At 30.3% G+C, this 24,911-nt stretch overlaps 2 protein-coding genes and 12 non-coding genes across 15 annotated transcripts in view; 13 read left to right on the top strand and 1 right to left on the bottom strand.

Moving 5' to 3' along the window:
• Positions 1-4,140, bottom strand: part of LOC113367118 (leucine-rich PPR motif-containing protein, mitochondrial-like) — a 9,436-nt gene extending 5,296 nt beyond the window's left edge. Inside the window, exons 1-6 of the mRNA XM_026608748.1 lie at positions 3,885-4,140; positions 3,508-3,698; positions 2,399-2,597; positions 2,185-2,331; positions 1,133-2,058; positions 18-326 (exon numbers count right to left, since the gene is read on the bottom strand). Of these exons, the coding sequence (XP_026464533.1) occupies positions 18-326; positions 1,133-2,058; positions 2,185-2,331; positions 2,399-2,597; positions 3,508-3,698; positions 3,885-4,018 (1,906 nt within the window). The 5' untranslated portion in view covers positions 4,019-4,140. The remainder of the gene's footprint in view (positions 1-17; positions 327-1,132; positions 2,059-2,184; positions 2,332-2,398; positions 2,598-3,507; positions 3,699-3,884) is intronic.
• Positions 4,141-4,377: 237 nt separating this feature from the next.
• On the top strand, positions 4,378-23,076 carry LOC113368084. Of its 2 annotated transcripts, none has more exons than XM_026609649.1 (4): positions 4,378-4,547; positions 16,990-17,140; positions 19,851-19,974; positions 22,810-23,076. In XM_026609649.1, exons 2-4 carry the CDS (start codon positions 17,019-17,021, stop codon positions 22,855-22,857), a joined length of 294 nt encoding a protein of 97 aa, XP_026465434.1. In that variant the 5' UTR covers positions 4,378-4,547; positions 16,990-17,018; the 3' UTR covers positions 22,858-23,076. The 2 variants fall into 2 exon arrangements, with proteins under 2 accessions (XP_026465434.1, XP_026465433.1); XM_026609648.1 differs by lacking the exon at positions 4,378-4,547 and adding an exon at positions 10,875-11,010.
• Positions 4,829-4,935, top strand: LOC113368544. Its single transcript, XR_003366446.1, has one exon. It is a non-coding gene; the product is annotated as a U6 spliceosomal RNA (small nuclear RNA).
• On the top strand, positions 5,089-5,195 carry LOC113368560. Its single transcript, XR_003366460.1, has one exon. It is a non-coding gene; the product is annotated as a U6 spliceosomal RNA (small nuclear RNA).
• Positions 5,376-5,482, top strand: LOC113368546. The gene has a single exon (XR_003366447.1). It is a non-coding gene; the product is annotated as a U6 spliceosomal RNA (small nuclear RNA).
• On the top strand, positions 5,635-5,741 carry LOC113368547. The gene has a single exon (XR_003366448.1). It is a non-coding gene; the product is annotated as a U6 spliceosomal RNA (small nuclear RNA).
• LOC113368548 lies at positions 5,919-6,025 on the top strand. Its single transcript, XR_003366449.1, has one exon. It is a non-coding gene; the product is annotated as a U6 spliceosomal RNA (small nuclear RNA).
• LOC113368549 lies at positions 6,204-6,310 on the top strand. The gene has a single exon (XR_003366450.1). It is a non-coding gene; the product is annotated as a U6 spliceosomal RNA (small nuclear RNA).
• On the top strand, positions 6,464-6,570 carry LOC113368550. Its single transcript, XR_003366451.1, has one exon. It is a non-coding gene; the product is annotated as a U6 spliceosomal RNA (small nuclear RNA).
• Positions 6,749-6,855, top strand: LOC113368551. The gene has a single exon (XR_003366452.1). It is a non-coding gene; the product is annotated as a U6 spliceosomal RNA (small nuclear RNA).
• Positions 7,034-7,140, top strand: LOC113368552. Its single transcript, XR_003366453.1, has one exon. It is a non-coding gene; the product is annotated as a U6 spliceosomal RNA (small nuclear RNA).
• LOC113368553 lies at positions 7,294-7,400 on the top strand. Its single transcript, XR_003366454.1, has one exon. It is a non-coding gene; the product is annotated as a U6 spliceosomal RNA (small nuclear RNA).
• Positions 7,578-7,684, top strand: LOC113368555. Its single transcript, XR_003366456.1, has one exon. It is a non-coding gene; the product is annotated as a U6 spliceosomal RNA (small nuclear RNA).
• LOC113368557 lies at positions 7,863-7,969 on the top strand. The gene has a single exon (XR_003366457.1). It is a non-coding gene; the product is annotated as a U6 spliceosomal RNA (small nuclear RNA).
• Positions 23,077-24,911: the final 1,835 nt, after the last annotated feature.

Raw genomic sequence — 24,911 nt, forward strand, 5'->3', positions numbered from 1 at the left:
CTCCAGATGAAACGTACTCTCTGAAAGTTCTGCTGTAATATTATCACCTAATCTCTCTTGAATAATTTCAGCTTGGTGATTATTTATTCCCAGGCCCTTTTCAATAAGACCTTTCAAAACTGATTCCATTAAGGGTTTCCATTGTTTAGCTGATAAAAATGTCAGATCTGTCAATGCTAAGCCAGTACTATTAAATTTGCCAAAATTATTCTGATCATTAGTGGCCATATCTTCCTCTTCATTTTTTTGCTGCATCATTGCAGATTCACGTCTTTCCATATTGGCATTCACAATATGAAGAATATTAACATACGTTTCAACGTCACCTTAAAAAAAAAAAGAGATTTAAATTGAAAAATGATAGTGGAAACAAAATAGACGTTCATGTTATAAAGTTAATATGAAGTAAATAGTTATATTCATTGCATAAGTTGTGCATGATCCATGTGTAATTTAAATTCCTTAAACTAGCTTATTCTATGAGGCACAGTACTAAATACTGTTTCCTGTTCTACTACTACTTTAGTGTTTCATCTTTTTAAGCCTCTGAGCTGTAAAATTCAAGTTGAGAATATAATCTCACTACAGGTTTGCCAAAAAAATTTTCAAATGCAGTACGGGTAGAAAAATTGTTGATAATGTGCGCATTACTCATCCGATTTTTAATGTTTGCGATGACCAATAAAAGTTAGGTTTTCAAGGAACTCTCATCATTAATATACTAACGTTCATGTTACAACACATAGCAAAGAATATATAAAACGCAGTTTGAATAGAAAATATGAGAAAAAAGCCAAAATACTAGTTTACATATATCAAAAAGCGTATATTTCATACAAAATGTATGGGTGGTCTAGACAGACCACTCCGATCGTTCGAAGTATAAAAAAGTTAATATTCTTATAATCATCCTTCTGTACATTTTTTCGTCCCGATTTTTTCATCGATCGACAGCTAATGAAATTTTAGGAAAAGTCAAGAAATTTCAAGTCGATAGGATTACTAGAAATATTTTTTTTTTTAAATTGAAGTCGGAAAAAGTCTGGCCAGACCACTCTGACCGACGGAGGGTTAAAAGAAATTTAGTAATAATTAAAATGATAAATTATTCTTACAGATACAGATTACATACCTGTTTTCGCTAAACATAAGTTTAATGGTCTCCGGATCAAATAAGGAGAATGATATGCTGGATACGCAGCAGCTACATCAGCGGCTTCCTTGAATTTGTTATTTACTAATAAATTCATAACTGAAGTGCTTGCACATAAAGCTTCTGAAAGGCCTGCAGTTCGAATCAAACTGATGGCTCGATGCGGATTCTTCTCTTGCAGATTTTCATAAACATAATCTCTCAAAGTTTCTCCATTTGGTATTAAATCAAATTGCATATACATGCGTAAAACTTGAATGATTTTCTCATCATCCTTTTCTTTACTCACACGACAGATCAGGGGCCACAAATAATGATGTCTTATTGTTTCTCCAGCCTTTTTTAGCTCATTAAGAGCACCCAAAACTGTTTCCATATTTCCATGTTGGAAAGCATTTTCCATTGCAATTGAAAATGCTTTATTATTTATCCCCTCCTCCTCTAATTGCCTAACAATTTTCATAACATAATCAAAAGGTCTGTTTGCTTTGATCAGCTGTCGAATGAAGAATGTACCCAGAGTGCTATTTGAAGACTCTTCAATTTTGTCTGGCCTTACCATTGTTTTCATTATTGTTAAACCGACATCTTCATAACCATTGTTTATTAATCTTAAAATAACATTAATTGCATCATGATTATAGCCAAAAGATTTTTTTACACAATTCAATATGGAATCTATTTTATCCTTGTGTCCATTTATTGTAAGAGTATACACAATATCCATAAAGTCTTTATCCAAAAAATATATTTCTTTACTTTCACAGGTTTGTAGAATATTATTTATAGATTCTATATCTCCTTTTTTAGCATATCCACACATTAGAGCGGTATAAGTATCTGCGCTCGGTTCAAGGCCAGCTTGTCCCATCACTGTTAAAATGTCTTTAGCTGAATCCATATCTCTAAAAGATAAAAATATAAAAATAGTATTGATAATATCAATAATATGATAAAAGAATACATTTCAGTACTATTTGATTTCTTGTAAAAAATTTGATTTCTTGTTAAAAATTGTGTCAGTTACTCACCCTACTTGTGAATGGCCGACTATAAGAGCATTGAATACATTTTCATTTACTGGTAACTGTTTTTCTCTCATGAATTCTAAAATTTTTGTAGCTCCTTCGATATCACCTTCTTGGCAATATTGTGATATTAACCGCTGGTAAGTTACCCTGTAGATAATATGAAAGTTGCCACAAGATTGATATAATAGGTAGAAAAAAAGAAAAATATAGGCACCTATTGGGCTCAATTCCTTTAGCTTCCATTTGAGCTAAGAATTCAGTTGGTGAGAATTTATGTTCATTCTCCAAATATACTCTTAACAGGGCATTATAGTGAGATACATCCATCGGAACATTAAGTCTCTCAAGTGTGCTCCATATTTCTTTTACCAGTCGTGTTCGTACTTCTGGCAATTCTTCAGGTACCAAATTTCCTAGATTTATTGTTATTAATTTAATTATAAAATAAAACATTTGACAATTACTTCATATTGAAGTTAAATTCTTAAAGTTAATGTTAAAAACTAAAATAATAAAAAAAAAAAAATTATCTTGGCAGAAGAGAAAATATAGGAAACCTAATGCAAAAAGCACAGGAAATATGGAAGCAGAAGTTAGCAAAGGAAATTTCATAAAAGCGTATAAAAAGTGTTGATTTATGATAAAATAGTAATGGGAATAATAAAGAAGAAAGGAAAAGGGCTTTCAAACCATAGACCTGCCTTTGGTCAGACTACCATATATATTATATACATATATACAAAATTAAATACATTAACTGTTACTCTCAGTATGGTAAGTGTGAAGGTTATAAATGAATGAAATTCATATAAAATATACAAATCAAATAGTTTCAGTAATAAATGATCTAAAATGTGGCATTATAACTTTCCTTTATAAATGAAAACTAGAACTACTCCCATATTTAGGAAGATATTAGCAATTACGTTATTTGTGTAATATTATTATATATAAAATATATTATTAGTGCATAACATATAATATATTAACATCTGTTCTAGAATGTTTCATTTCTGAATTTAATTAAATTTAATCCAAAGGTTTTATATCAAATATCCTCGCTTAGTTTTGTATTCAATGAATTTATGAGATGTTTGAGATCACAAATTATGAAAGGTTAATTGAATATATTTTGTGCATACTTAGATATAATCTGTTATAACTAACACCAATTTATTTTGGCCATTTTTAATAAAAAAAATTCAAAGATTCAGTCAATTTCTCAACTCTTAAAGAAATTATGCCATTTTCACTTGCATTTCAGTATAAGTTCATAATCAAACTACAAAACAAATTAATACACAGTTAAAATATAATTCATACCACAACATCGGATGACTAGTAAAGACTGAGAACTATTTGCAGATCGACTATGACGTATTTCATCCAGAACTTCTTCAATATCTCTTTTAGAAATCCTGCCTGATCGTCGAACATCTTGATCAATTCTTTGTAAAGATTTATCTAAGTTGAATTCATTTGGTTTAAATGAAGCAATAGAGGTAGAAAATCCACTGAAATTTAAATTGACCAATTAATATAACAGTGTTAGAAAACATTTGCTGGTGAATTATGACAAGTGTTCAGGTCAATAGATCATAGGTATTTAACTATGCTTATTCTGATCTTAATAGCTTAAATGTTATTATATTGAATATATTGCATAATGCTATCAAGAACATTATAGGTTAGTCACTCACTGGGCTGAGCCGCTGCAAACATAAAGATTTTGTTGAATTGTGTTACTGGCGGTGTCTTTTACATTCAATGTTAAATTGCGAGTAATCCCGCAAAAGTATCGTACAAACTTGTTACTACGTAATATAGAAGACATTTTTCTGTACACAATTTAGTGGAAAAAAGGATCTTCAAATTGCTCGAAGCATCACCGTGCGGTCGTGTGCGTAGATATCTATCATTAGCAAATGAACGGATTGGACTGCATCATAACTTCACAAGGTTTTTCCCTAATGTGACAGTTTTCACAGAAAATCCGCTAGTAGCTTACTAAATCCGTTAATAAAACGAATTGTACTAACGGAATGCATATCATATATTATACGAGCTGAACCGGCAAATGTAGTTTTGCCATACCAATATTTCGAGTATAGAATGTTTAGTATAAAAATAACTAGCTGATTGCAACATATCACCTCGAAATCCATCAAAATCATCGAAAAAAATCAACAATTAATTACGAAGAAACGAAACCTAGAAAGAGAAAAAATGTACGTAATGGCTATCTGAAATATTAAATTATAAAACTAAGCAGTTGAATCAGTTCTTATTAAAGAAAGCACTCGAAACTACTATGCAAAATTATACGCAGACACGGGTTTATTAAAATTGAACACGGCGTTGAGGTGAGTGAAAATATATAAACAAATTTTTAGAAATATGAATGGATTTGATGACGATGATGAATCAAATTGTAATTCAAACTCATCTACGCTAAGATGTCACAAAAAATAATATTATTCAACACGTAAATAAAAAAAAGTATCATTTTAAAGAATATTTAATAATTGAATATCATTATGAACCGATGATAAGAGATGGCGATACATCCCTAAGCGAGTAGCTCGCGTTGCGCCGTATAGCGAGGATGTTTAGGTATAAATACAATTTGGGAACTTTGGGAAGAGTTCTTGCTTCGGCAGAACATATACTAAAATTGGAACGATACAGAGAAGATTAGCATGGCCCCTGCGCAAGGATGACACGCAAAATCGTGAAGCGTTCCACATTTTTTTTGATTTTATTAAATATTATTCAATATGCAAATTATAATAATAAGTTGTAAGATTGAATTTAAAGGCGCTTCAACCCCTCGCGATTAACTCGCGTTGTGGCGTATAGCTAGGATGTTTTAGGTATAAATACAATTTGGGAACGTTAAGAAGTGTTCTTGCTTCGGCAGAACATATACTAAAATTGGAACGATACAGAGAAGATTAGCATGACCCCTGCGCAAGGATGACACGCAAAATCGTGAAGCGTTCCACATTTTTTTTTTTATTGCAAAATGCATATTATTCAACATGCAAATTATAATAATAAGTTGTAAGATTGAATTTAAAATTGTCACCATAATTCTAACAGATGGCGCTTCAACCCCTCGCGATTAACTCGCGTTGTGGCGTATAGCTAGGATGTTTAGGTATAAATACAATTTGGGAACGTTGTGAAGTGTTCTTGCTTCGGCAGAACATATACTAAAATTGGAACGATACAGAGAAGATTAGCATGGCCCCTGCGCAAGGATGACACGCAAAATCGTGAAGCGTTCCACATTTTTTTGATTTTATTAAATATTATTCAATATGCAAATTATAATAATAAGTTGTAAGATTGAATTTAAAGGCGCTGCAACCCCTCGCGATTAACTCGCGTTGTGGCGTATAGCTAGGATGTTTTAGGTATAAATACAATTTGGGAACGTTAAGAAGTGTTCTTGCTTCGGCAGAACATATACTAAAATTGGAACGATACAGAGAAGATTAGCATGGCCCCTGCGCAAGGATGACACGCAAAATCGTGAAGCGTTCCACATTTTTTTTTGATTTCATTAAATATTATTCAACATGCAAATTATAATAATAAGTTGTAAGATTGAATTTAAAATTGTCACCATAATTCTAACAGATGGCGCTACAACCCCTCGCGATTAACTCGCGTTGTGGCGTATAGCTAGAATGTTTAAGTATAAATACAATTTGGGAACGTTGTGAAGTGTTCTTGCTTCGGCAGAACATATACTAAAATTGGAACGATACAGAGAAGATTAGCATGGCCCCTGCGCAAGGATGACACGCAAAATCGTGAAGCGTTCCACATTTTTTTTTTGATTTCATTAAATATTATTCAACATGCAAATTATAATAATAAGTTGTAAGATTGAATTTAAAATTGTCACCATAATTCTAACAGATGGCGCTACAACCCCTCGCGATTAACTCGCGTTGTGGCGTATAGCTAGAATGTTTAAGTATAAATACAATTTGGGAACGTTGTGAAGTGTTCTTGCTTCGGCAGAACATATACTAAAATTGGAACGATACAGAGAAGATTAGCATGGCCCCTGCGCAAGGATGACACGCAAAATCGTGAAGCGTTCCACATTTTTTTTGATTTTATTAAATATTATTCAATATGCAAATTATAATAATAAGTTGTAAGATTGAATTTAAAGGCGCTGCAACCCCTCGCGATTAACTCGCGTTGTGGCGTATAGCTAGGATGTTTTAGGTATAAATACAATTTGGGAACGTTAAGAAGTGTTCTTGCTTCGGCAGAACATATACTAAAATTGGAACGATACAGAGAAGATTAGCATGGCCCCTGCGCAAGGATGACACGCAAAATCGTGAAGCGTTCCACATTTTTTTTTTGATTTCATTAAATATTATTCAACATGCAAATTATAATAATAAGTTGTAAGATTGAATTTAAAATTGTCACCATAATTCTAACAGATGGCGCTACAACCCCTCGCGATTAACTCGCGTTGTGGCGTATAGCTAGAATGTTTAAGTATAAATACAATTTGGGAACGTTGTGAAGTGTTCTTGCTTCGGCAGAACATATACTAAAATTGGAACGATACAGAGAAGATTAGCATGGCCCCTGCGCAAGGATGACACGCAAAATCGTGAAGCGTTCCACATTTTTTTTTTGATTTCATTAAATATTATTCAACATGCAAATTATAATAATAAGTTGTAAGATTGAATTTAAAATTGTCACCATAATTCTAACAGATGGCGCTACAACCCCTCGCGATTAACTCGCGTTGTGGCGTATAGCTAGAATGTTTAAGTATAAATACAATTTGGGAACGTTGTGAAGTGTTCTTGCTTCGGCAGAACATATACTAAAATTGGAACGATACAGAGAAGATTAGCATGGCCCCTGCGCAAGGATGACACGCAAAATCGTGAAGCGTTCCACATTTTTTTTGATTTTATTAAATATTATTCAATATGCAAATTATAATAATAAGTTGTAAGATTGAATTTAAAGGCGCTGCAACCCCTCGCGATTAACTCGCGTTGTGGCGTATAGCTAGGATGTTTTAGGTATAAATACAATTTGGGAACGTTAAGAAGTGTTCTTGCTTCGGCAGAACATATACTAAAATTGGAACGATACAGAGAAGATTAGCATGGCCCCTGCGCAAGGATGACACGCAAAATCGTGAAGCGTTCCACATTTTTTTTTGATTTCATTAAATATTATTCAACATGCAAATTATAATAATAAGTTGTAAGATTGAATTTAAAATTGTCACCATAATTCTAACAGATGGCGCTACAACCCCTCGCGATTAACTCGCGTTGTGGCGTATAGCTAGAATGTTTAAGTATAAATACAATTTGGGAACGTTGTGAAGTGTTCTTGCTTCGGCAGAACATATACTAAAATTGGAACGATACAGAGAAGATTAGCATGGCCCCTGCGCAAGGATGACACGCAAAATCGTGAAGCGTTCCACATTTTTTTTTTGATTTCATTAAATATTATTCAACATGCAAATTATAATAATAAGTTGTAAGATTGAATTTAAAATTGTCACCATAATTCTAACAGATGGCGCTACAACCCCTCGCGATTAACTCGCGTTGTGGCGTATAGCTAGAATGTTTAAGTATAAATACAATTTGGGAACGTTGTGAAGTGTTCTTGCTTCGGCAGAACATATACTAAAATTGGAACGATACAGAGAAGATTAGCATGGCCCCTGCGCAAGGATGACACGCAAAATCGTGAAGCGTTCCACATTTTTTTCCAGTTATTTTAACATGTTATATTAACATCTAAAAAGTTGAAAAGCTCAAATATGTGTTATTAGTGTTGTAACCATTTTAAAATATGTTGAAATAAGAAAGGTGTATGAAAAAACTACTATAACCAAATTCAGGAATACATTAACACATCGAGTGGTAATAAACTTTTCTATTATTAAACGTCTTCAGAATTTTAAACTCTCTCTCACATAATAATTTTTATCTCCCCTTGATAGTTATATAGTTATAATGAATACAATTTTTAAATAAACTAGTTGTGCATGAGTCGTTAGAACTTCTCGTATCATAATGAAATATTCGAAGAATTATGAATGTTTTTATATATATATTATTGTAAATACTGTAACCAGTGCTGGATTTACAGTAGGGTCAGTCAGGGCTACTGCCTAGGGCGGCAAATTTTCGGGGGCGGCATAATTTGGCAATTTTGCTAATAAAAGATTGGTAAACAAGCTGAAAGTTTAAGAAATATATGTTATTCAGTTTTCGAGCACTCTTAAGATGACGAATTTGTGCACTTTCAAGCTTATAGCGCCAAAATAAAAATTAAACTAGTGACGCATGGCATTATGTCTTAAGGCAAGTTACCGAAGCTTTCAGTGCTGAAAATTACATGCCTCTACGCAGCCAAAGCAGCGCGATCGCTTTAGAAAAATATAAAAAACTCAATTTTTTCAAAGTTTTCAAAATGTTTCAATTTTTTTTTAATTTTAATTTTCGGTACAGAATGTTTCAGCAATTTGCCTTAATGTGTGATGCCAAGAACCACTATTTATAGTATGTAATACGTAATGAATTTGAAATGATTTTTTATATAAAAACTATTTAAGTAAAAATCCTGGAATGGGGCGGCATTTTTGTCACTGCCCCAGGGCGCCAAATTTCTAAATCCTGCCCTGACTGTAACTTTTATTATTCGTTTTATATAGACAAAATATAAGAGCTTATAAATTGGACAATGACGTTTATGTAAGTTTACATAAAAGTAAATGAACAAAACTTAATCAATCCTAGACAGAATGAATATAATTATATTCCATATTTCTAAGAAAACTGAATGGTATAGTTAAAATTATTTATTTTCGATTAATAAGTGAAGTGAAATTCCGATTAATATATTTTTTAAAATTAAATTTTTAATTTTATAAAAAAAAATGTTTTACATCCAGAAAAAAATCTCATTCTTTCACGATGTCAACACAAGCACAGTGGCGTCGGAAGCAAATTTTTGATGGGTGGGCTCGTTTTTTTGTGGTAGGCAGCCAGTGGTTAAGTTACACCTATTAGGCCCTATCATATTTTGAGGATTGATGGGTAGGCTCAGCACCCATAATGTTTTTTGAAGCATAATGTTTTTTGAATCATTCAAGTCAGATGATCCGTTCTCTTTAAAAGAGCTTTTTTGGCACTTTTGGTTTCGTATCTCTGAAACGGCTAGACCTGCCTTTGCCAAAAAACAGCACGTTCTCCCGTCAATACGAATTGAATGTATTTTGAAAAACGGTTCAAAACGGTTGATCCTTGCTCTCGAAAACGTGGACAAAAAATTTACATCCACACACAACATACATCCGTTTTTTCTACGGTATACAAAATTGTTCAGAAACCCCTGAGATATGCAAAAAAATTTGATTTTTGAGCGATTACTATAACATACATCAAATTACAGAAATATAATACATTAGCGGCAAGAACAATTTTTCATCGCTATAAATAAAAAGAAGATACTATTTTATGAAAAACCTGAAGTAAGTATAATGCATACTTTATATTTTTTATTATATCAATATATATTATATGCATACTTCCGGTAAGGGTAAGTTATAGTAATCGCATAAAAAATCGAAAATGAAAATTTTTATATATCTTTACGTTCCAAAGGTTTCTGAATATTTTGGCATACCTTACATTTAGAAAAAATGGATGTATATGTGTGTGTGTATGTATGCGTGTGCGGATATGAAATTTTGTCGACGATTTCGGGAACACCGATCAACCGATTTGAATAATCCAAAAAACATTCGATTGGTATTGATAAGGAGACGTGCTGATTAGTTTTTGGCAAAGGCAGGTCTAGCCGTTCCAAAGATACGGAGCAAAAAGTGCCAAAAATGATAGCTCATTTTTTGAGAACGGAGCGTCCGATTTTAATAATTCAAAAAATATTTTACTTGTTTAAACAAGATGAAGAACTGTTCACATTTTTATGAAAGCAGGCCCAGCGGTTATGAAGTCTCAATAAAAATAAGTTAAGAAAATGTCTTTTGGCGGTCCAAGATGTTTATTGGACATAATTAATATGTACATCAAATTATCAGATATTTTATAGAAATTTTAATAATATGTACACATTTTGTGTAAATTTTTTTGGGTTCCGTACCAAGATTTCTAATTACGGTACCGGAAGTTCCAGCAATTTGTAAATTATGGCACGATGCCAATTTGTAAATTATGCCACGATGCCACTAGTTATATATTAATATCAATAAATGATTTGAAAAATTTTATTTTGCAACATGTTATTAGTTAAATAATGTATACACATTTTTTGTAGATTTTTTTGGGTTCTGTACCAAGATTTTTAATTACGGTACGGGAAGTCCCAGCAATTTGCCTTATTATTAATATTAATAAATGATTTTAAAAATTTCATTTTGCAACATCTTATGAGATTACATAGAATTAATTACATGTATGAAAACTGAGCAAATGAATAGAAAAAGGTGATATTAAGCTTAGGCATGTGCTATTTCTATTCTCAAAGAATAAAACAAAAGCAGGCGGAATTACCAACAACCGTCAAGAAACCGTTAGTGAAGAATACATATAGGAGATGGTCGATTTCTCAGAGTTCCATCTTCAAGTGTTACGTCCAAAGCAGCAGCGACTTTCTCGGTTGATGGACGGACAAGTTTTCGCTCAGTGCAGTTCAGGTGTTGAAGGTTATACGTTAACATTTACAGCAAAATACTCAATATAAGTTATAATAAATAAAGTTCTATTAAAGAAAACAATATGGGTAAGATTTTTAGTTTCTTTAATTTATATTCGTAATTGCGCAATGTATTGTTTCTTATGCTACTACGAGATATACGTTGGTGAAGTCTTTGTGAAAAATAATGTGTGTGTAAATAAAATGTTATTCTCTTCTCTTATCAGTTCGTGAAAATGTGATCGGAATAATTGATTCTGTTAGTATCTTATATATATATATATATATATATATATATATAAAAGTATATAATTATATGTGTGTGTATATATGTGTAAATATGTACATATGTTCGAAAAAATATTATAAAATTTTTTTTATTAACCGTATATTATACAAATTATATTATTATTAATATAATTTACTAGTTCTTCTATTAACATTATTCAAGTTTATATCAATTTAATGTATATTATAGAAAAATGTTAGTGCTTTCAGTTTGGAAAAAAAAAACATTAAATTGACCTTTAGTGAATATATCATTATTTTTCAACATGAAGATTAAAATTTGGTTAGTAACCATTATATTAACGAAGAAATATCAAAATTTTAAGTTAAATGTGGGCGCAGACTGTCATGATCATCCACCCACAAGCTTATTTGCACATAACGCATACATATATCTATATATATACATATATAAACTTTAGATTTTTTTGTTTACGAAATGTTTTATGCAGTCAAATAGCCGAAATAAAAAACAATAAACAATTTAATTATTTCAAATATGTGTGTCTTAATTCAGCAAGTTAACAAATTCAAATCAGGAAAAAACACACATAATTTTACATTTAATTTTTAATGAGAAAAAACCAAAACATTGAACAAAATCAATTAATACACTCAGGGCGTAGGGTCCCTTAGCAGAGCCCCGTATCAAAATTGCTTTTGGGGTCTCCTAATATATACACTCTCCTCCAACAATTCAAGTAGTAAGGAAAACGAATGTAAAAAAATACAAAATCAGCTATAAAAATTCAAAATTCCTATTTTTATGTAAACACTGGATTGATTTCAATATCTACAGTCCACAAGGATATTAACTTAAGTGAAAAAGATTTCATGATGATAAATACTTTTCTTATAATATATCCACGTAATATTTCTGAATTAGTGACGTGATCATAAATTTTTCCTTGTAATTAATTACACTCAAAATTAATATAATTTCATATGTGCAGAAACATACGAAATCTCACACGATAGCAACAACAACCTTGTCCCTCCCACGTGATTTTACAAACAAATTATTAATTGTATAATAACGGCACTCAATTTGAGAACGTATTCTTGAAATTTGCATTAGCGATTATGACTAATCCAATTTTGCGAAGACTTTCATATTATCCAGAATAAAATCATAGGCTATTTATATATATATATATATATATATATATATATATATAAATAATTTAAATATAATATATGTGATAAATATGTTGATTTGTAATAAATATGTTGATTAAACAAAATATATCTCGACAGGAATCCATCCAGATAATAAAATAAAATGAAAACTAAAATATGTTTCTTAAAATTATTTCGTTTCGAGTCCCAATTTGACTCTTTCTCAGTGGACCACTTCTTACACTATATTTTTATACTAGATGACCCGACAGACGTTGTCCTGTACCCACGTCTACTATTTAAGTTCCAAACTTTTTAATATCCTATCCTATACTTTTTAATATTCTATTTAATGTCCTTCCATTTAAGCATAAGGTGTATACGTATTGGAAACTGCAGTTTTTTTATCAGTATAACAATTCTAGAGAGAATAAATATAGTATCTACGGTAAAAGAACAATATCACATTTGTTATTTCCAACCAACATAATTGCTTCAATAATTTTTATAATATATAATAGTCTATAATTTTTATAAATGCGTACCCTATATTAGTTGCCTTTTGGCAACTACAATTTCTAAATTGCATGTTTCTTTCTAATAATTCATTAAACATTACTAATTCAGTTAAAATCTTAGGTGAATTATTTTGTAATATATAGTTCATAAGGCAATGTTCAATCTATAAGATCATGATGAAACAAATGAATTTTTGACACATGAAACAAAATTTTAAATCATTTTATCAATGAGCTAGTTTTTGGCAATAATATTATAGATATTACATTTTTCTTATTTATAATCATCAATATGGATATTATAAACTAATATTGTCTATACTCGCTTAAACTAAATTCAAATTTCAAATGAATCGACATTTTTGGCAGATGACTGTTCTCACATATCAAAATATTTTCAATGTCAAACAATGATAAGCGTTTTTTTTTATTTTTCTATATTTCAAATAATTCTTAAAAATTCCCTTAACAAACTTTAGAAAGATTTATCAAAATCCAAATAATCGTTTAGGACGAGTATCCTTTCATACATAATTACATAAGAATTTTATATATAAGATAAGCCTTACTTTATGTGTAATATTTCAACTCTAATTTTGCCTTATATTATAATTTTCTTCGTGCGTGCATTTGACTGAGGAAGAGTCAAATAGGAGCTCGAAACGTATGGATTTATTAAAATTATTTTAAGAAACATATTTTAGTTTTCTTTCATAATATCTTGCAAATAAGAATTAAGCAATTATACATGTGTTTTCAAACTTATCGGATAATAGAGCCTATAAAAGGGCTAATTCATTAAGTACTGTGGCAGCTTTCATATATTAGCAGTTATTATACAATTAATAATGTTTATAAAATTACGTGGCAGGGACAAGGTTGCTATCGTGTGAGATTTCGTTTGTTTCTGCACATATGCAATTATATTAATTTTTTGTATAAGTAATTACAAGGAAAACTTCATGATTACATCACTAATTCAGCAATATTAAATCGAAATATCGTAAGAATAGTATCTATCATCATGAAATTTGTTTACAAACCTTTCAATATATATATTCTCCATCTAATAAACTTTCTCTTGTTAGTGAAAATAGAAAACAGTGTGTGAATCTTGTGTGGGAGGACATGTTATTTCCTTATACACCTCTTTATTTTTTTCTAATTAAATAGATGTGAATCGATGTACAATGGAAAAAATAATAAGTTTACACATTATGAATATACAATAAAAACTTGTTTTCTTGTATATTTAGAAATTATTGCAGCAATATAATAAAATAATAGATGATTTTTCAAAACAATTTTCTATAACAAGTGATGTATTTTGAACTAATTAAATTTTATGATGATGATTTGACGGTAATCTTATTATTTCCGAATTGGTGATCTATTCATAATATTTTCTTTATGATTTATACATTTCTTAAATTTTTTAAAATATATATTAATTATAATCGAAGCCCAAAATTATACACAACGGCAATGCCCAAATTGTTTCATCTGAAATGTCCGATCATAAAATTAAGAAATGTTTTCATAGTCGGCAAGAATGTATATAATACAGAACATTATATTGTATAAGAATATAATACGCTGTAATTAAATAATTATATTATCACTGAAATTTAAATTAGGTTTTTTAAATACAGGTATCTGGTATTTGAATAGCTTTTATATAAAATAGTTTTTTTATTAATTTTATGTAGTACATTTAAATATGTAACTCTCTAATATTGATTTTTGAATTCTTCAAAGACAAATTTCAAGGAATAGTAGAAATGTTTACTTAAATGGAATCTTACAAGCATTCTTTGAATCTTATAAGAATTTGAACGTTTTTGTTTATTGGTAAGGACTTTAATGAATAAATTATACGTACGATATGGCAATCTATTATAAAAAATGACATATTTTGAAAAACATTTATATAAAATGATTTTAGCACCAAAATGGCTAGTTTAGCACTTATTTCGGCGTATTTTTGAAACTATGATGGACTCTCGCGCATAAAAAATACAAACCTAATCATCAAAATCTATTTTATCACTTTCCCAAAATGCAGTTTATCCATACTTACATACATATCACTTTTCTAATATATCATAATATAATATAACAAAATTGTTTTTGACTATTTCCATTTGTTAGTTAAAAAATGCATGTAAGCATAAGTGTACTTAACAGCTAGAATTGATTATTATTTTTAAATTTCTAAACTAAAAACCTCCTTTTTTGTTTTAAAAAATATTTATGTATTTTTTAAATCCAATATTCCAGAGATATAGTCTAAGAGCCAGTGAACTATTTGACTAACCTGTTTTCACAAAGCCAGAAATTTTTTTAATGATATTTTATTATCGGTCCATTAAGAAAGTTCCATTCTGGCAGTCATTCCGCGGTTGCGTCATCATCCCTTCAATTTGTGAAAATGTAAAAAAAAATTTTTTATAACTTGCTCGCACAAGGCTCAAATTTTGAGGGTGTCTTCTTTTAACTGTTCAGAAAGCATATGTAAAAAGCCAGCCCATTCTGACGGTTGCAAGGGTCTGCCAGACGAGTACATAATAGTCACGACGCGCAAGGGTGTGGGCACATTGCCATACATAATTGACTAATACCCTTGTATTTGAATAATTTATACGCCATTTTGAAGGTCATTTTGAAAACATCCGATATACCAAACTTCAACTTTGTATCTCACCTTATGGCCGAGATATCATTGAAAATATGCCAAAGTGGCCCCTTTTTCAAACTCAATTTTTGGCGTAACCATAAAAGATATCAAAAAGAAAATTACGTGATTCTACTCATATTGGCTTAAACCACATAATGTATAGTAATATATGCTAAATAATCCTTTATTATTAGCTAAAAAGGATAAAATAATTTTTCAATTAATGTTTTCGGATAGTGCGTTGTGTTTAATTACTTTATTATTAGCGTTATTTAAAAGCTTATTGTTTTCTCTTGTAGTACTGCAAATATGGTTTAAATCAAATTTGTGGAACACATTGAAAAATTGCAATACTAAAAGAGAAAACAATTAGCTTTTAAATAACGCTAATAATAAAGTAATTAAACAAAACGCACTATCCGAAAATATTAATTGAAAAATTATTTTATCCTTTTTAGCTAATAATAAAGGATTATTTAGCATTTATTACTATACATTATGTGGTTTGAGCCAATATGAGTAGAATCATGTAATTTTTTTTTCGATATCTTTTATGGTTACGCCAAAAATTGAGTTTGAAAAAGGGGCCACTTTGGCATATTTTCAATGATATTTCGGCCATAAGGTGAGATACAAAGTTGAAGTTTGGTATATCGGATGTTTTCAAAATGACCTTCAAGATATCAAAATGACCTTCAAAATGGCGTATAAATTATTCAAATACAAGGGTATTAGTCAATTATGTATGGCAATGCGCCCACACCCTTGCGCATCGTGACTATTATGTACTCGTCTGGCAGACCCTTGCAACCGTCAGAATGGGCTGGCTTTTTACATATGCTTTTTGAACAGTTAAAAGAAGACACCCTCAAAATTTGAGCCTTGTGCGAGCAAGTTAAAAAAAAATTTTTTTTTACATTTTCACAAATTGAAGGGATGATGACGCAACCGCGGAATGACTGCCAGAATGGTAGTTTCTTAATGGGGCGATAATAAAATATCATTAAAAAAATTTCTGGCTTTGTGAAAACAGGTTAGTCAAATAGTTCACTGGCTCTTCTACTAATATAGGATGTCCTTTTCATCAGAAATCAAACACCCAACAAACCTAATAAAGCACTGAAAACTACTTTTGAAAATGTATCAAGAAAATACATACTTGCTTTTGTGCGTTTTGATGTTTGTTGGATGTTTGATTTGAAGAATAATTAGGTGTTAAGTTCCCAAAGAAGGAGTTATCGCATATCCCTGAAATGTTGTATAAACCAATTGAATTTAGTAAATATTGTTAGCAAAAAAATGAGGTTCTTAGTCCATAAATTTAAAAACCATAATACATATCATATAATAATATATATAAGAAACGTATTGATCTTTAAAAAGAATTTGCAATTGAGAGCATTATGGGGCTTTGAACAATAGGTACGATAATAGTAATCATATAAATAATTATTGTTGTTTCAGAAAAACTTAGTTTTGTCTTACTGGCTTGTATGATAGCAACTGCTTATGGAGGTGATATGATGAGGAAATCAATCGTGTTTGATAAGAATACACCAGATGTGTTCTACTGTCCCACCCACAAACCAACTGGTTTCGACAAGCTGATAGTACGGTGAGCAACAGCTGAAATAATAACAATATATAGGTCTTAATTATGTTAATCATGTAACTAATTACTTAAACTACGATGCTCTGCGTTTAAAAGCATTTAAAATAAATTTAATCATTTATTCTATCGAACATAAATGTTAAAGCAAATTTAATCGTAATTATAATATAAATAAATGTATATTTATCACTGTCATTCTACATTTTTCAATTTAGTAGAGTAACTTTAACTGGTACAAAATAACACAATGACTAGGGTTCTTATGATAATAAATAGGTACGAATATCAATGAATAGGAAAATAAGCTTAAATGCAATTCAGAGGCAAAACATGTTTGAACTGATTACTGCAACAATGTGACAATGACGCTCAACATCTGACAGGATTACTATTATGGCGTTATAGAGTCTTGGAAACGTTAATGAAACTAGCCAATTTTTAAATAAGGCCGAAGTTTCATTTTATCCATGTAACATTTTATCCATATTTTTCCTATAATTTATTTGAAAATTGAAAGAAATTCACTTATTATTAGAGTTTAATAATGTTTTAAACTAAATATATTATATATAAAAATAATATCACTTATTATTAGAAATTAATAATGTTTTAAACTAAACACTCTAGATATTAGGTATCTACTTCATTTTTTTTAGTTTTTTATATACACAGGGCATATACACACTACCATACACATCTCTAATTTACAGCATCATACATTATTATTTTTAGTGAAAGTATCATATATATAAAAAAGTGTTTATTTTGAATATAAGATAATATCTAAAACTAGTTGGTATTGGTATTTAGCCTTGAGGCAAGTTACATGAACATCCCGATATGTGTAAATAATCGGCTTAATCAATGATAAACAAATAATTTATGAGTGATTAGAAGTATTCCGAGTGAATTTATTACACTTAATTGAAAACAAACGAACACGTTAACTCGGAGTATTTTCTAAAAGCAAATTTTCACAAATCAATAATTTTTATAATTGAACTAGTTTTCGTAGGACGTTAATGATTTAGTATGTTCATTAAGAGCAAGCAATCTATTGCTATACCAAGTAAATCATTTAATTTTAATTTTAACAAACGTCAAAATAAACTACTCATTTACTCAAACTTTGATGAATTTTTAAAATTAAACTACCTTTTGTAAGGCAGTAATATTTTAGCAAGTTCTATAAGACCGTGATATATATCGCCAAAAAAAGTTCCATAAAAATCGGCTTCAATTTTTTTTTCAACAGTTAATTACAAGAAAACGGCTCGGTAGATTTTCACCTAAAACTAATCAGTATCATTCCCAACAAATATCTTTCAAACAGTTTTTGATTTTTTGAAATCGATTCGGTAGTTTGAGCTCAAATGTGGATGAAAAGTTTCAACACTTTTCTTCAAATCACAAAGAAACGGTTTGGCAAATCGTCTTACATAACTGACAAACGATAGTCCTCATTGAGATACATCAAATGGCTTTTAAATTTCTGAAATCGGTTCAGGTGTTTTTGAGAAAACGTCAATCAAAGGTCTAATTTTGATAAAAGCCAAAAAAACGATCTTAATTTTTGCAAATTTTTATGAATTTTTAAAGCTAAACGAGTTGTCGTAGGGCTGTAATATTTTAGTATGATCTAGAAGACTTTGGTATCTACCGTCAAAAAAATAATAATAAAAATCGTCGATTTTTTTTTTAAAAAACTTTATTACAAGAAAACGGCCTGGCCGATCTTTACCAAAAACTAATCAGCACGATTCCCAACCAATATCTTTCAAACGGTTTTTGAATTTTCAAAATCGATTAAGAATTGCGGGCTAAAACGTGGACGATTTTTTTCCATTTTTCTACTATTTACAAAGAAACGGCTTGACCGATCGTCACTTAAAACACAGAAACGCTAGTCCTTATCGAAATACATCGAATGGCTTTTAATTTTTTGAAATCGGTCCAACCGTTTTTGAGAAAAGGTCGATTTACGGCAAAAAATCTGTTCACATACACGCACACACACACATACTTTTTCCAAATTTGGTCTCATTCGATTCAGAATGGCTAGAAACGTCGTGAAAACATAAAATTAGCGAATCGGATATTGCTAGATATTAAATGAGAATTCCTATACATTCATAAATATTTATAAAATCATATATAACACTTATGACGCATTTGTTGCCCTTTTTCGTAAAGTAATTTATTTAAATTCAAACCCCGAAAAAGACTAAAGAAAAACTCACTATCTGGCACTATCATAATTAAATTATATACTATAACTAAATAGCTTAGTTTCGAAGAAGCTAATAATAGAATAAAATACTTAATAAGATTGTGCTTATTGAATTGAAACTTCATATTTATCTCTACACAGCATGAAACTTTTTTCTTTTACCCTCAAAAATTCGTATTTCAATTAACACCTTATAATACCCATTTTAATCATTTACCTGTGAGGGTTTTGAGATTCCATTTGATATTTACAAGCATTTTGTTTTTTGCCAGAGCGGTTTGAAATTGTCGCTCATTAATTAATTAATAGAATTTGGTTCTTAATTTCAAATGCTTGTTGGTAATGGGCAGCGGGCATGCAAAGGGAAACAAATATATTTTATGCAACAACTATCATATACAAGTCGTAGAATATTTTAAATAATTTCAAAAATATGTTTATCATACTATTTTACTCTGCTAACCTTTATCTATTATATTTTAGATCAAGGCCTATTCACAAACTATGTGAGTTCGAAGGTAAAACCTTGCCCGAAAGCTACAGATCAGACTGCTACCAGGACGTCGACGAAACGGAATATGCTTGCAAAGAAAAATACAGGATAATGGTAAGTTAACTAATAACTGGTTACTAGATGGTTGGGGATGGAGGGGTATAGTAAGATAATGCGTGTAATTATTTTTTACCTGCATTTAAAAAAAAATCCAAAAATTTCAAAAAAATCTAACATTTTACATTTTATTCTCGTAACTACGTGATTTTATTCTCAAATACACGTGATGTTTGGTGAAGGAGGGAGGCAATTTTGAATATCACCGCACATCACCAAGGGAGAGGGAAGGTCAAAAATTCCTTAAAAAATCGATCACGTGATTAATAGATGCCCACTAACGAGTATATTCGTCAAACTAGTCTAAAAATTCGTCAAGTTGTACAGCTAAGACAACTGATGAAAAATTTTGATTTATTTTACAAAACTGAATTGATTGTTATTACTACATTATACTTCTTTGCTAACATTAGTATACTCGTATATATTACATACGTTTTAAACTAAAAACGAATCAACATCTTGACTGCGGAGGACTTTAGATCAGTACCGTTTTACTACGCTAAACGTTTTATTTAAAAAATAGTTTTATTTTTCCCTAATTCAATTGTATCATCATCATTTTTGAGTTTTTTCTGCTAACCGGTTTATAACTGATGTTATTATTTCATTTAGGCGACTAATAAAACAAACTAGAACCAAATAGTTTTGAAGCTTATTGCAAATATGCATAAAATATATGCGTTAAAATGCATAAAAGTAAGAATACGAATGTACAAACTTACCTTTTGAGTAAAATGTTCAAAAAACACCAAACCAGTACTTAATTCAGTGGCGGTAGCGTGTCTTTTGTTCTATGAGCTCTTCGACTAATTAGTTGTTTTTACTATGCTGATAATTTGAAAATAGATTTAAAATAAATGTGGTACGTTCGACAGTGTTCACATTCAAACCCATCAATAGGCGACATTACCCAACCATTTGGCGTAAGAAGATTGAAACGTCAATGGCCTTTAGATTTAGTCTTAGATTAGCTTCAATATAACATTATCATATCAATTGCTAAACTAAGAAGATCTAACTGGAGTTCTTCTTAGACTTAGACATCGCTCTCAAATATTGTCAATTTAGATTTTAGGAATCTTTATGTATTTCTGATTACTGAATAAAACAGAGTTTAAAAAGAAATCCGGCAGTGTGCGACACGTTGACAGCCCCACCAGGTGAGAGGTACAGGGGTACAGGATGTCGACACGTTGTCGTCTCCTGCAGTCATAATGTTAAATTTGTAAGAAACTAAGAATAGTTTTTAATGAAAATAAGTTATTTAAATAGCTAAATCTTAATTCTTACTGAATAAGTATATTTTTTCCACGCTTCGCGAAGTCTTTGCAATTTGTCTTAAGGCAAAATGCCCCATACAACTACTTATTTTATATCATCATGTCACATCTTGACAACAATAAATTTTTTTGGTTATTTCAAAAGTTTTAAGTGTAATTCAAATTCAATAATTTTTAAACGCAAATTGTTACTTTTTTAAACGTAAGTCGAATACAGACGTTAATATGTACACAAAATTTTGCCACTCTTCCATGACTAGTATTCGTCAATTACAGTTTACTGCTTCAGCCGATTATTCACACATATCGCAAACTTCATGCAACTTTTCGGTTCATTCCACTTATTACAACTGGCGCTTCCAATATTACAACATTACAAATAACAACTATTTTATTGATTATTTAACATTTTAGCAACAACTTATTAGCATATAAGGTGGTTGTAAAATAATGTAGTTGTATTTATTATAATGCCATTGACTTCGCAATTACTATTTTTTTACTGTTATTTAGCATATTTTACGGTTATTAAGCATTAAGAATGTGTTTAACTTATACATATTAGTTTCGTAATATCATTAATATTTTAATCTAAATCGCGTTACAACATATAAATACCATGGTATTATGTTTTCAATTATCTTAAAACTGTTAATTAATTATTAAGTAATTCCATATCACGATGGTTCGTCTTTCATTTCCTAATGGCCATCATTATGGTAATAAAAATGACACACTTTTCAAGGCAGCTTCTGCAGTATTGTACTAACAATAAGCATGTTTTTTTTTATATCGTCTGAATTTGGTATTTAAATAAGTTTTTTTTTTCAATTTGTGCTCCTCATTTGCATATCATAATTCAAAAACTTTTTTATATCGATATTATAATAACCTTTTGAGGCATATCCATTAATTAGACATTTTAAATATCGTTCCAATGATAACTTATATCGTGTCAATCATTTGGAAACAATGAAATTATGGCCATTTATATAACCTAATGAGATGTAATATAAATATACCATTGGCCATTTTTTTCTTGGACTTGGACTAACATTTAGTTACCTACATATTTTTTTATTTTTTATATTCTTTTTTATTCAATATTTTACATTACCTTAATTTTACGAATTCTCTTTTCTTATACCAGTAATAGTCTTCTTCTAATTCTATCGAACTTTTTATATGATATTGGGATTCTATCAAACTTTTTCCATTTTTACATACTTCTATATACGAATGTATTCAATTACAATTCATATTTTTTTTATAGAATATGCCAAGAATCAAACCAACGATCTCCGGCGTGTGAGTCGGACATGCTACTAACTGAGCTATGTCTATGTCCACTAATGCCTAAATAATTACACATAAATTTATTGATAAAATATGGTTTGATATTTATATTTATTTACACTTTCATAAAAATGACTTTTTTCTTCAGGTAAGTGTAATCGAATGTAAATAATATTATTATAATAATATTCTAATATATATTTATATATTTTTTTTTTCAATTATATTGAAAAATGTTCTTTTATCTTTTCAGAAGCGGTATGCAACTGAACCTGATAATATAATGGTCAACAGAAAATAAGCCTCAATAAAATGGAAATATGTTTCAATCATCAATAATAGGTTTTAACGGCTTTAAGTCAGTTAAAATTCTGTTAAAAAGTTTTTATAATGTATTTAATACAAAGGTCGAAAATTATTATTGCATATCAAATATGATTTAAATCAACAATGTAATCTGACTAACGAACGTAACCAATTAATATCGTGATATTATGTAAGAACATCATGATGTTTGTATTCCGCCACTTTTAAAATTTAATATAATTGTAAATAGAATAGGAATTATAATATATAATAAAAATTATTTAATAATATCATTTGTTTAAATACACATGCATCTTTTTGGCTTATATATATGATGTGCTTCATTGTCTTCATAAATTGTATTTTATAAATGAGGCCCTGGAGTCCACTGCGCCCGCATGCATTTTTTTTTATACTCTTAGGCTTAAGCTTTGCCTTATATATTAAAAATAAGTAATATATAAAATAGTATATTTATCCTAAAAAAAAAAGATTTCGGTCAGCACGTCTTGATCGGTGGCCGCTGAAAGCGCACTCCCGGGCGCGATCCCACTACCGCTCGCAACGGGGGCTTTTGGCTGCTGAGTTTCCTCTCTGCCCGATTCGCCCCACCTCAGCCAACCTGGCCACCTCAGGCTCCCCCAAGGTGTCCATGTCGATTGCGAGATTAGTGCGGACGCTCAGTCAACATGCGCTAATCAACTGCCATTAACCCAATCTCAAGGCTTCCACGAAATCCGACCTCCTAGAAGCTAGGATTACAAGAGGCGCCACACTCTCGGTCGAAAGTACAACATTTTATATGGTGATATTGATTTAGGATCTAACTTGTAAAATAGATAGGCTATAATAGAAATGCGTTTAACATTTATTAATAGTGAACTTGGAAGCTTCTTCTACTACTTTTGATAACAATTAACATTTTATTTTAGAATACCATTTATGTGTAATGTGCTAACATTCATCTTTTGTCAAAAGTGCTGAGTGTTGGTATTTTGACCGAGAGCGTGGCGTCTCTTGTAATCCTAGCTTCTGGGAGGTCGGATTTCGTGGAAGCCTTGAGATTGGGATAATGGCAGTTGTTTAGCGCATGTGACTGAGCGTCCGCACTAATCTCGCAATCGACATGGACACCTTGGGGGAGCCTGAGGTGGCAGGTTGGCTAAGGAGGGGCGAATCGGGCCAGAGAGGAAACTCAGCAGCCAAAAGCCCCCGTTGCGAGCGGTAGTCGGATCGCGCCCGGGAGTGCGCATTCGATTGCCACCGGTCCAAAATAGGTTGACTGAAATCTTTTTATTACGTTTTTACATTTTATTTTTAATTTGTTATCTTAATATTTACTAAATACTAACTACTTAAAATTGAACTACTGAATTTTAACTGTTATATTTTTGGAAAAACCATTTTTACTATCACATCTTTCCTTAAATAAATCATATTCCTTAAAACTAATGATTTTTCAGTACAAGTGTGGGAAGAAAAAAATAATCATATAAATGTATATAGTACAAGTGTGGAAAGAATGAAGAATCATAAAAATGTATGGTTTTAAATGTATTTTTTGGTTTATATTAGCAACTCTAGTCAAAAATAATTGATTTTCAAACCATAATTCAAAAAATATCTATAAAGTTAATTTTTAATTTATTGTTAATATCCACCAACATTATATTTTTCAAGTTAGTTATTTCTCGGGTTAAAAATTGTAACACAAAAAGCAGGTAAAAATGATAAGATTTATAGTTACTTAGAAAAAAATATTAACAAATATTATTGATAGCATTTAAAGTTTCTTCTATAACATATAAATAATAGTTGCAAAAACCCAATTTGGTTGCCCATGTAACCCCCGCATTCAATAATGAAATATTATATCATATTGAATTTTAAATTTATATATTATATATATATCGTATATATTGCAAATTCATATAACAGCTTTTAATTACACAGGTCTACGAAAAAAAGTTGTTCTTATTATGTGTGCGGCATATTTTTTCCAATTTAGTTTTTACCACTAAACACAATCTGAAGTCAAAATTGCGGGTC

The sequence above is a fragment of the Ctenocephalides felis genome, unplaced genomic scaffold, assembly GCF_003426905.1.
Source record: "Ctenocephalides felis isolate EL2017-DRISC unplaced genomic scaffold, ASM342690v1 CF-g0.4_SCAFFOLD_01170, whole genome shotgun sequence".
Lineage (NCBI taxonomy): Eukaryota > Metazoa > Arthropoda > Insecta > Siphonaptera > Pulicidae > Ctenocephalides > Ctenocephalides felis.

Excerpts from the sequence above, each read along its gene's own strand:
- LOC113368084 (XM_026609648.1), top strand. Across the intron at positions 17,141-19,850 it reads TTCGACAAGCTGATAGTACG|ATCAAGGCCTATTCACAAAC; the intron begins GTGAGCAACAGC and ends ATTATATTTTAG. Across the intron at positions 19,975-22,809 it reads AAGAAAAATACAGGATAATG|AAGCGGTATGCAACTGAACC; the intron begins GTAAGTTAACTA and ends TTATCTTTTCAG.